This window comes from Mus musculus, chromosome 2, assembly GCF_000001635.26.
Source record: "Mus musculus strain C57BL/6J chromosome 2, GRCm38.p6 C57BL/6J".
NCBI lineage: Eukaryota > Metazoa > Chordata > Mammalia > Rodentia > Muridae > Mus > Mus musculus.
In genome coordinates this window covers 84,372,666-84,385,763 of record NC_000068.7, presented here as the reverse complement: position 1 = coordinate 84,385,763, position 13,098 = coordinate 84,372,666, and the positions used below count along the sequence as shown (strand labels likewise).

The window sequence follows — 13,098 nt, the reverse complement described above, 5'->3', positions numbered from 1 at the left end:
TCACCTCATTTTGTAACAATTTCATACTAGTCAAGCCAGAGTGAAAAGTGAGCTTTCTTGTTCTAAAATCTTTGAAATTTCTACTCCAATAACATTCCTCAAAAATGTTTAGAAAACAAAATAACAAAACTTAAAATTCAGTTTTGTATTCATATTGATGAGGAATATTAGAACTGTAACTGACATTAAATGTGCCAGATTCAAGGGTTCTGATAATGTCATAGACTTCTCTGCAGTGCGTAGTGCTTATCTGACTGTCCCTCCTCTGCTCTGAACTTTACGTGCGGTAAAGGAGTACGTCAGAATGTTCTGAAACCATGCCCTGCTTGTTGTGTAGCTCCAGTTGGAAGATGTGCTATTCTGAGAATCACTAGAAGGAAGAATTCTGACTGTGTAACTCTGACTATATAACTATGCCTCACACAGCCTAAATCAGAGGTTTTGCTTGCCTGACCTGAGTTCAGTCACATCTTACTTCAATTAATTCTTTCCTCATCAGATGTGGAGAGCTTTCCATCAAGCACAAAGCTACATTTTTTTTTTAAGCTCCCTCCCACCTTTTACTAATCTGGCTGATATTGGCCACTTGCCTCTTCAAATAAAAAGAGTGTGGCTAAAATGACCGGAAAATGGCTAATTATGCCCACAATGGAAAGATTATTCCCATGAGTAAATACTCCAGAGTGTAAAATGAAATCCCAAACCCAATCACAAATGAATCTCTCTAACAGCTATTCAGCTGTTCTGCCTGGAATGCTCATTAGATAAGCAAGTCAGCCACTGGGGTTCTTTGCCTTGTGTTCGAACTCAATGTCATTCAAGGCTATCCCAGCATGCCTTAGAGTTAAATTAGGAGGCTCCATAGCCACCTTGTTTTTAAAGTCATATATATACAGCATTCTAACTTCAGTAGAATCACACATATATATTATACTATATATATTACTATAGTAATATATTGTATAAAGTTAATATATATTATACTCTCTCTCTCTCTCTCTCTCTCTCTCTCTCTCTCTATATATATATATATATATATATATATATATATATATATATATATATGATACTATTTCCATAAACTGTATACAAAAAAAAAGATTGCTAGAACTTCAGTTTATGTAGGCTTACTCTTATATAGCCCAATGTTCCATTTTAATTGTCAGATTCAAACTTAAGAGTCTTGAACTATTAGCAATTGGAGACCCAAGGAGAATATTTCTAAGACATTAAGAACAAACAGACAAAATCAGTGTCAGGAGATTTGTTTTAAGATTTTAGGGATATACATCATTTTAAAATGATTTGTTTAACTTTGTCTGTCTGTCTTCTGTGTGAGTTTATGATTCTCACATGCATACAGGTACCCAAGGAGGCTAGAGGGATTTAGATATCCTGAAACTGGAGTAACAGGTATTTGTGAGCTGCCTGATATGGGTGAAGAAAGCAAGCCTAGGAGCTCTGAAAGAACAGCAAGTGTTCCTTTTGAAAATAGTATTATGAATTATTTGATCAATACAGTACATTTGGATCACATTCAGCATTCCTCTTCAATCTCCTTTCAGACCCACCCCATCCCCTTGCCCATTCAATTTCTTTCTCCCTGTTTCTCTCCGTCTCTGTAACCTCTCCCCTTCCTTCCTCTTTCTCTCCCACCTTCTCTGTCTCCCTATTGACCCACTTGGTGTTTCTCAAACACTCTTGAGTATGGGGCCAACCCTCAGAGTGAGGTCAACCACACAGGGTCACACCTATAAAGACATCCTTTTTTTTCTGCCAGATGCTATCAGTTGCCAAGAGCTACTGAGACAGTGGTGAAACTTCTTGGCCAACTCCCTCCATTCCGTTCTGGGATTCTGTTAGCTTGAGCAGGTGCAGGTCTTCTCCATGCTGTCACAATCAGTTCATATGGCGATCTGTCTTGTTTGCTGATCGTCATTCACCTTTTCTGGCTCTTACAGTTTTCCTGCCTGCTATTTCTTGCAAACCCCTCTTAATGGTAGGGTTGAGATATAAATACTCCATTCAAGGTTGAGTTTCCCAGTCTCTCATTCTCTGCTTGTTGACTAATAGTGAGTCTGTATAATAATAGTCATTAATTGCAAAGCGAGTTCTCCTGCTGAGGACTGAGAGATACACTACTATATGGTTATAAAGATAAGAACTTGGGAGGGGGTTACAGTTTATTACTGTGTCCATTTAGCCTAATAATCATATTATTTTCTAGATAGTCATGACATTTTGACTTAGTTTGGTACCAGGCAGGAGTTTGCCACTACTGTACCAGTGGGCATGCTTTGCCAGGACAATCATTCTTGTAGCTCACAGGTTTCACAGCTGGTAAGGTTGATAATTTCCTTTCTCTTATGCTGCTGTGATTCCCAGAGCTAAGAAAGCTAGACAGTTGGCATGAAGTCAGCATCAGTTTGGTTTCTCTGTGTTCTGTCACTCAGGCACGTGTGATCTTCATCAGCAGGGTTTTACCATCATATCTGGAGGGTAATCAAGAGCAATGACAATGGGCTGTTAAAGTCTTTGGTACAATCCTTTGAGATCCCACTAACTTTTCTACTGGATTTGTCTTAACACAGCGTAGGCTATCTTGGGCCAGGTTCAGCTGTACCATTAAAACCTTAGACTATCACATCTCTATCAATGACTATATTGTATGTGAAGCAAATTGGTAAATTGTAATAATAATTTTACTGTAAAGATTTAAGTTTTGTCAAAAAAGTAATGATGATAAAAGAAAAAACATCATGTTTTGAGACATTTACATTAACATTTCCCCTCTATAATAGATTTTTTTTAAGACTGTGAAAAAGGAATTCTAACCTGTGAAGGATGAGGATAATGTTTATCTTTTGTGTTGACAGAGTAGAAATGGCTTGTCTGATGTACTACAAGAAGGGAATGCATGTGCTAGTTAAGGCATAACTGATCTTTGCAAAGCTTCAGTTTAGGATATTAAAGCATCAAGATATGTGTGGGAAAAGGAGCTTCTGTTGGCAGCTCTGTAGTGACTGGGTAAATAAACAAAGAAAAAGAATATGGCTTTGTGCCTAAAATAACTCAGGATATTTAAGAAGCAGAGGAATAGAAGTTGGAGGCTATTTTTTTCCCTTAGAGTGAACATACTCTTTCAATATTAGGATTAGGCAACTCAACTAAGAATTAACTTATAACAAAAAACAAATGTAAAGTGTATATATACATATATATGTATGTATATATACACACACACATATGTGAATAAGAATAAGCAGTATATGTGAAAAAATAAGCAAGCTTTCAGGTAGCACGCAAACATTTGCATTTTAGTGTTCTGACAAATTATACTGATTAACATATATACATATGCATATATGTATCTATATGGGCAGCTAAGGGCGGGGTCTTTTTCAAAATTCACGAACTTTATAAAGACGGAAAAGGTTATTTCAGAAGCAAACACATGGCTGGTTTGAAAATTAAAATCAGAAGGGTACATTATATAATGTAGTGACTGGCTAGCCAGCTGTGTTTTAAGTAACTTCTGCTTTTATTTATTTTTTTTTATTTAGCACTGAGAGTCAAATCTGTGTCTTGCACAAGCTTGTCTTGCAAGCTCTCTATTACTTACCTAATCTCTTCAACCCTAGACATCCGGGTTTTAAAACATATCTGCATTTGAGGACGCTTTTTGTTTCTCAAAGTTCTTTCTGGGATGAAATAAATTGAAAATTTGATGGTTGCTGAGGCAAGTGAGGAGAGTATTTAGAAACAGGATTGTATTGTTCTACTTGTACTTAAGGAAGACTGCTTTGAAAGAACCAAATTTTCCAGCCCTTTTAACTTTGAGAAGGGAAAAGGAATCATTCATAAACAATCCTTGAGACTGTAAGCCAAAAGGGGAAAATGTGCAGGAGTCTTCCCAGTGCCGTTGTGATTACAGACTCCGTTGAGAGTAAATGGTAGCTTCTTCAAACCTGATGAGTGTCTTTCAAACAAGCCACAGGACACGTGGGGATTGTACTCAGGAAGAGCCTTCACTGCTTCGCTGAACCCCCTTCACTGACTTGCTCTATCCCCAAATTTGAAAGAAAACTACTTACTGTGTTTCATAGTGGCTCATTCAGTTGCCAGTAAGTTAAGATCAGAAAGATCACTTGCTTAAGAGTACTAGTTGATTAATATGGAATGCATTTTAATAAAAACATGCATTTAAATGGGTTAGATGTAAACAAACACTTGCAGGATAATCAGTCAGAAGAAGTGTGAGAAGAATCAATGTCATAAAAAGGGATACAAGTCAGTGTACTTCCCCTGGAATCATCTTAACAACTGCATCTACCAATATGAGACACAATCTAGGTTGACTTTCAGTTATGTTGCCATGGTGCTATCTAGTTACCCACCCATGGTCCATCTATGACTAACCTAAAAGATCCAGGGCAAAAGGAGCGATTGCTCCATTGCCCCAGTCCATTGCTTGTGACCATTGTCAGGGACACTCAGAGAAGTGCTTGTAAGAGCAGGTGACAGCCATGAGTTAAATGACCCCATAGACTGGATACGGTTGAGTCTTGTGGAGAGAACAAGTGTCCACTAAGAGATGGATGATTATCACACAAACTTGCTTCTGTAATCTGGACAGAGACAGGGGTTGATCTGCCTGCTCCACTGAATGAGGCACTCAAGTGGAAAGCGCAGCCTTTTCCCTCGGAGCATGTTTTCCAGATCACTAAGGACGGCGCGATGACGGAAAGCTAGAAAGTGGAGCTATTCGCAGACTAATTCTTTGGTTATTGCCGCCAAGATGACTTGGCAACTGCTCAGATAACTCTCACTAAGATGCCTTTTTAGAGCTCCGAGGCTGAAATCTAGTAGATAACAACAAAAATAAGAGCAGTGTCGGGTAGAATGTTGTGTTTGGGGAATCTCCAAACATGATTTTGAAGCACTTTGCCTTGAAGGGTTTAGACCCAGGACATAATGAAGGAAATTTAATCTCACCGTGTGTGGAAATCATCAAAGCACTGTTTTGTTAAACCAGTCTGCTTCCCAAACAGAATAATGTTTATTTATATTCCGATTCATATATATTTTTACATACAGGCAGAGGACTATGTTTTAAACATAGCTCCCAGTGTTTTATTATTATTATTTATTATTATTATTATTATTATTATTTTTTTTTTTTTTAAAGACAGTGTTTCTCTGTGTAGCCCTGGCTGTCCTGGAACTCACTTTGTAGACCAGGCTGCCTTTGAACTCAGAAATTCGCCTGCCTCTGCCTCCTGAGTACTGGGATTAAAGGCGTGTGCCACCTCACCTGGCTGCTCCCAGTGTTTTAAATTTGCTTAATCTAGATGCAGTCCAAACTTAGTGGACTACTGCTTGTTCGACCCCCTGGCACCTGCAGTTTTGAAGACTAAATCGCTTTCATCATCTTATTTTGTAAAAAAAGTAGAGGTGCTTGTATGAGCATTTTATCATCAGAATTTCATTGTCAATGTAGATCAGTAGTTCTCAACCGTCCTAATGCTGCAACCCTTTAATACAGTTCCTCATGTTTTGGTGACCTCAAATCTTTACTATAAAATTATGTCATTGCTATTTCATAATTGTAATTGTGCTACTGTTGTGAATCATAATGTAAATACCGGAGATGCAGGATATCTGATCAGGCCACATATCAGATATGAACAGGTTGAAGACCGTTAGAATAACCTCACAATAAAAAGCTTTCTAAAATAAGAAATAATAATTGCTATTTAAGGTAAAAATTCTTAAGAGTAACTTTGCTTTTCTAAAATATTTTGTTGGTTAATTCATTCATTTATTCATGTATTCAGTAAACATTTATGAGCTTCCAGTCAGGAAAGTGCCCCGATGACCCAGATAGAAGTTCCGTCTTTGAAGAGCCATATCAGCAAAAGAAAGGAGAATAGAAGACTTACAGTAAGAATGCACTACAGCAAGAGATTGCTGAAAAAAAGATTAAACTTTGATCTCAGAGGACCTTTTGTAGGTCTAGTACTTTAAATTTATATAAATAAAATAATTCAGTTCTATTCTTCAATGTTCCAATTATCCTAGGTGAATAAAAAGTAGTATGATGTCTGAGAACAAACAAGTTTGAGGTTCCACAGAAATTTGCTACATCTGGACGCTATACTGAAAGGCAAACTAGAGATAGCAGAGAATGAATAGAAAAAATTGTGAGCTAATATTTTTATGGAGGGTAGCCAGTCGTAGAAAATAGCTCTTGCATTAGCTCTGTAACCGTTTATTTAGTGTTTTATATTGCCTATTCGTTTGTATGTGTGTTTTTGTGGTGGGGGAGGCACTTGTATGACATATGGACAGACACTGGAGGACTGTTAGCAGTGGTTTATTCTTGCATTTTCCCTGTAAGTCATCAGGCCATTTGTCTTGGTGGGAAGCAGATTTACATTCTCAGCCATGCTTCTGGCCTTTTATTTATTTACTTTATTAGAAAAAGATTCTTTAATACTTAATTACTTCAGATACTATGTAACCACCAAAAATAGAGGCTTGCAAATATAATTTTTACTTATAATTTGTTTACTTATAATTTTACTTACAATTTAAATATTAATCAGAGCAATGAATTGTCTTTCCATAGTTTGAATGAGAAAATGATGTAAAATTAATCATTATTAGTAATGTGACACGGGTTGAACTAATGAGGTAAAGGTAAGAAAGATATATTCACCCAAGTATAGTATACAGTATCTATAAAGTTCGGTTCCTATTAATCTAACACATAAGTATTGACATCTTGCTTTTATGTCAGGTAATAACTGCAATACAGTAAGACTGGAAGTGGGTCATAGGTCAAACTGCCTGGGCTCCAATGAATCATTAACTCACGAACAATTCCAGGAAACCTGGAGTTCTCCGTACTGTCCCCAGCTCCAGATGAAACATGTTACTTTGTGACGGATAGTATACTGCTGTAATCGACCTTCCTTAACCAACATCCTAATAAGTTATCATTGCCATGATAAGAAGAGCTTTGAAAAGCCTACATGCAATCTTTGTCTTCCTTTAATGCAATGCATGTATCTCTCTCACCCCAGAAAACTGCTTTCTTCTGTTTTTTAAATTTTATTTTATTTTTTTATTGGTTCTGAATTATATTTGAAGCTTCACTGACAAGCTTAGAAACCCACACCCATTACTTTACAGCAGAATGATTGAAAGCACTTGTAAAAACCACACAAAGATATTAAGAAATACAGAAAAATCTACTCAAGTCATAATTACCTAAAGAAAATATATTAACAAACCAATAAAAAACACATAAATTCATGTTCAAGACAGATGTTTTGATTATGTTCTTTTCAGACAGGGTCTCACTGCACTGCTCTGTTTGGCTTCAAACTCCCAGTGTTACCACATTGGCCTTGAGCTCAGAGAAATCTGCCTGCCTCTGCCTCCAGAATCCTGGGATTAAAGGCATACATCACTAGGCCTTGAAACATTTTCCTTGAAAATATAACTACTTTGAAAATTACTTACTCACAGGAAATATGAAAATTCCAGGCCAACTGTATTTTTCTATAATCTATAATTTATATTGAAAAGTTTCATGTAGTGACTGACATATTCAAACATTATAAACAAAAAAAATGGTACATTTGCACAATGGAATATTACTCAGCTATTAAAAACATTGACATCATGAAATCCACAGGCAAATGGATGGAACTAGAAAAGATCATCCTGAGTGTGGAACTGAGACCCAGAAAGACAAACATGATATATACTCATTTAAAAGTGGATATTAGTCATAAATTTCAGGGTAGCCATGCTACAATCCACAGACCCAAAGAAGCTAAGTAGCAGGTAGGGCCCAAGGGAAGATGCTTTATTCTCACTAAGAAGGGAAAAATCAGATAGATTTGATATGCCAAGGCGGGTTAATATGCATGGAAGGTCTCCTCTCCTCTGTGGAGAAAGGGAGCAGGGTATAGAAGGATGGGGGTGAGAGTGAGGGACTGTGAGGAGAGGAGGGAACTGAAGTTCTCATCAGGACATAAAGTTAATTAATTAACTAACTAATTAATTAATTAATGGAAAAATAAAGAAAAAGAAAAATAACATCTACTCAATGTATAAGCAACGTATTGACTGAAGAAAATAATCTCATCAGCAACCAGACTTTCTAGTCCAATGCTCAGTCATAAATTTGTGAGTCATGTTTCTTCTGCCTCGAGTAGTTCTGACTTCTGGACAGATTAGCTCAGCTGTATCACACAATCATTTGAATCAAGTACTATTTGATTCAAACACGTGGATCCATTATTATGAAAATCAACAATACTTGATAATTTTTTTTTATAAAAAGAAATAAAGTAAATGCTACTGAGCTACTAATTGAGCAGGACTGGGAAAAATCTACTGTATATTTAAGTGTTATGCATACTAAATTATTTTACAAATATCAACATGTTTAAAAATAAAATACAGGGATAGATAAAATAAGTATGTGTATCCTTCCTGGTTTCAGGGGTGGGGATGAGGTTCTAAAAGTCAGGTTAAAGATTATGTTTCTCAGTATCACTTCTGTAGTTCATTAAAAATTAGAATAACTCAAGAATGTCTAATTTTAGTAGAGGTATTGCTTAGAAAATTTCGGTTTCCTATGGAAATAATTATGTCTTGTTAACATCATATTAAATTATTTTAAATCTATCCATATTTTAGGTCATGACCCTTGTAATTAAGAAATTCTTGAAGACAATATTCAGGAGAAAATGTGATTTGAGTCTGGAGACAATTGTGTATGTAAGTATTTGGAAATTAGATTTTCCAGGGGTGAAATCTAATTAACAACTAAAATATCATTAAAATTTTTTTATTCATTTAAATTTTTTATTATTAGATATTTTCTTTATTTACAGTTCAAATATTATCCCCTTTCCTGGTTTCCCCTCCAAAAACCCCCTACCCCTACCTGTTCTCCCCTCCCCCTGCTCACCAACCCACCCATTCCTGCTTCCTGGCCCTGGCATTCCCCTAGACTGGGGCATAGAACCTTCACAGGACCAAGGGCCTCTCCTCCCATTGATGACCAACTAGATCATCCTCTGCTACATATGCAGCTGGAGCCATGAGTCCCACCATGTGTTTTCTTTGGTTGGTGGCTTAGTCCCAGGGAAAATAATCAATTTGTTAGTTACTAAACTGCAGAAAATTTGCTTCACATTTTTCAATCTAGCACTATTTTTTAAGATGTAAGATTAATAGAATCCTTCCTGATTTTCAGGTATACTTTTCTTAAGATATTAAAAAACAAATCCAAGGTCACAGGTTGCTTATTGATAGAAGAGAAACAATACGGATAGAAGAGAAATCAGAAAATTGCTTATGATTGACAAGAACAGCTGCAGCAGCTACCTAGGTGAGTCACAGCGGGCAACCAGCGGAGCATATTCAATCACAAGAGTGACGGAGCGCTCTCAATATATGTCACAAAAAAGCAGAAGACCTGGGGTCACGTGGAAAGGGGCTTCCTAATTTTATTCTGAAAATAGCTATGCTTTGTTTTCTGACAGAATTCAATCCAAGTTCATTGTTCAGTGGTAAATATCTACTGAAGAGTTTTTTGGTTTCCTTTAAAATTGATATTGCTACATATCAATTTAAATGTGTATTATGTTCAGTGGCTATATCATGGCAACCACGAGAAAACTAGTGTGTTAGAAAGCAGGCTTTAGGGACATCAGTTCCACAGAGTCTGTTTCTTAGTATTCAGCTGGCAGATGGTGTTTGAGAGGCCATTTTTTACCAGCTTAGAATGTGATCTAATATTAGATTAACATATGCATGTTACTGTTCAACCCCAGAGCTTTATTTCCACAATGTAGAAGACTTTGAGAATCTTTTTATTTTCTGATTAATTTCTGTATTAATTACTTTTCTTATCATTTTAACAAAATACCTATGAGGAAACAAATGTAAAGAGGATTTATCTTTGCTCACAGTTTAAAGGTTTAGGTCAGGTTGTCAAAGAAAGCAAGCACAGTACAGACTTGGACCATGTGGTCACTCTGGGCCTACAAGAAGCGGGCTGCAATGGCTGCTCCCATTCTGCTTACTTTTTCTTCTTTAATGAGTTCATGATCCCAGGCCACAGAATGCTACTGTCCACAGTTGTGAAGGTCTTCCCATATCAACTAACCCAGTAAGATGATCCCTCACAGTCATGCCCAGAGACTAACTTAATATGCATAATTCCTCACAGATGTGTCTCCTAGGTGATTCAAAATCTGTTTTAGAATTCGGGTAGAATTATAACAGATATTTTCTTTTGAAGCATATGTTAGTTTCATGAGTATTGAACTTTATTTATTTCATTTTTGTTATAGCTTGAACATACAGCACATTTCATTTGGACTCTAATAATGGATAAAAAGCATATACTATGTTTTCTGGTTCTCTTGCCTCTTAATATGGTAAGTACTCACCCTACATATTTATTCATTAGTTATGACTATGTTTTATTTACAACATGCATCTTATTGGTAAAAGTTAATAAGGACAAGCTAAAGTAGTTGTTGATGAGTAAGTTGATTTCATTTTTTATATCCAATTAATACGGCAATAATCCACTTCCTTTTAGTATTTTTTTTATACTTTGAACTTTTTAACCAATATGGTTTGTTGGGTCCTTGGAAGGAGGTTGGGATATCAGTGGATTCAAATATGCAAAACTCAAAAGTGATAAAGTTGGAAAAATACTGGAATGATGCTTTATAGTAGTACAAATATACACAGCACATAAAATATGTTTACAGAAACACATAGATTCAGAATTATCTTTGAAAAAATCATATTCTAGTCTTTAAAATTTTTATTTTGATCTACCAATTGATTGGCATTTATCAATTAAAAATAACTAGGAGACGTACTGCGTTTTATATTGGTTTACTCATTCATTAATAAATCACTCATTCAAATAGATTTTGATGCTAAATTTTGGGCAAATATGTCTCCATATGTGTGCACGCATCCATGTGCACCTTTACATGCATGTGCCAGAGATGTGAAGCCAGAGGATTAACAAAGCCCAAAGAGCTACCCGCTTCATAGTTACTTCTTATTTGTAGTTTTGTTTCTCTTCATCTTTTTCTCTGCATTGAATTAAAGCAATCAATATTGCTCTTCTCTTTATACATAGAAGAAACCCAGAGACACACTCTCATCTAATTCTGTGCCAGCAACTAACTTTCCTGTGGTGTTTCCAAGCAAAACCCTCAGAAGGACTCAAACAAAGGAAAATTTAAAAAGTACTGAAAACTTAAATGAGAAAAAAAACCCCGCCAATATCATATTTCTGAGAGTATACGCACTGGAAAACACCTTCGAGTCTAGAAGCTGTCCAATGTCTGCACATATAAGATGTTATCTTGGGTAACTGACTAGACTTCAAAAGACAGAACTGTTTCTTCTGCTAATGGCACCTGTTAAGTGTGCCAGCAAGCTACATGGGTCACCATGAGTTCTCTGCAGACAACACTGTAGTAGTTCACCAGTTAATACAGCACAGTGTAATATAAGGAACCGTGACCCCTTCTCTTGAATCCATTCATGGACAGTGTGCAAATATATTTGGAATTATTATTACTTTGCTTAGTTTCTATCAAAACTTTCTCAGAAAAAATGGTTTTATGTGCATTTTTTTCTAATATTGTCCTGGGATAGGCAAAATGTTTGCTTAGCCTACATGAGGCACTAGGTTCAAGCCACAACATTAAAGAATAAATTCAAATGACTTAAAAATAGTTTTGATGTTCTCGAATTTCATTTATTACTTCACAGGGTGACTGCTTTCTAAGCCTCTCAGGAAATTCAAGCCTACCAGGAAATACGTCTGTATTATTGCTAATCAGGCAATGTGATGCCACCCAGTGAGGTGGCAAAAATTATTATTTTGACATTGCAAATGTACAAAGTTTGATTATTTTCCATGTGGCCAGTACTCCCTGGTATCTGGATGTCATTTGCTGCTGGAAGTAGTGGTGCATAGTTTATCGACATTGAAAGAGCAGATAAACCACCAAGGGATTCTAGATACAACTGTTTGTGTTTTAGAACAAATGTTTAGGCTGTGTTGTTGTCAGTCAAGTACCACAGACTTTGGGAGCCAACTGAGCCTCTCGGTGCTGACATCTGCAGCACCCTGAAGGGTGTTTGAAACTGGACACAGTAAGAGTTTAGACTAAGGAAATTGGCAGACACAATGCATTGGGGGTTTCCTTAGGAGAGTCATTTTGTATCCAAGCACCTCTGCTCTTGCTGTTTTCCACCAGCAAGAAATCTAACCATTCCACCATTCTAAAGCCGTTGTTGTTTTATTCCCTCAGGCTCTCATCTCAGCAGAGTCGGAAGAAGGCGTGAACCAAACAGACTTGGGAGTCACTAGAAACAAGATCATGACGGCTCAATATGAATGTTACCAGAAGATCATGCAGGACCCCATTCAACAAGCAGAAGGTAGCTGCAACTAACACTAGATGTACCTAACATGTAATTAAAAGAAAGCTATCTGTGCAGGTTCTTACGTCTACTAATAAAAATTAATTAGTTGCTTGTTTTCTGGTTTATGTACAAATTTTATTATGCATTTGTGAAATGTGTTTTATGACATGATCCAACTTATTCTTTTTTTTGTTTTTTGTTTTTTGTTTTTTGTTTCTCGAGACAGGGTTTCTCTGTGGAGCCCTGGCTGTCCTAGAACTCTCTCTGTAGACCAGGCTGGCCTTGAACTCAGAAATCCACCTGCCTCTGCCTTCCAAGTGCTAGGATTAAAGGCGGGTGCCACCACTGCCTGGCTAGAAAAATTTTTTAAAGTGAGATTAAAAAACCAAATGACAAAACCATAGTTAATGGGAGCGATTTTGTTCATAAAATGTTTTTGTTTTGTTGTTTTTGAGACAGGGTTTCTCTGTGTAGCCTTGGCTGTCCTGGAACTCTCTCTGTAGACCAGGCTAGCCTTGAACTCAGAAATACACCTGCCTCTGCCTCCCAAGTTCTGTGATTAATGGTGGGCGCCACAACTGCCCAGCTCAACTTATTCTTTTT

The 13,098-nt window shown here is 36.6% G+C and overlaps 1 protein-coding gene across 2 annotated transcripts in view; it reads left to right on the top strand.

The window, feature by feature from the left end:
• Positions 1-13,098, top strand: part of Calcrl (calcitonin receptor-like) — a 94,780-nt gene that overhangs the window by 39,642 nt on the left and 42,040 nt on the right. For both annotated transcript variants that reach the window (XM_006499918.4, NM_018782.2), the window contains 4 exons: positions 8,719-8,799; positions 9,281-9,415; positions 10,383-10,469; positions 12,381-12,510. In XM_006499918.4, the coding sequence (XP_006499981.1) occupies positions 10,419-10,469; positions 12,381-12,510 (181 nt within the window). In that variant the 5' untranslated portion in view covers positions 8,719-8,799; positions 9,281-9,415; positions 10,383-10,418. The remainder of the gene's footprint in view (positions 1-8,718; positions 8,800-9,280; positions 9,416-10,382; positions 10,470-12,380; positions 12,511-13,098) is intronic.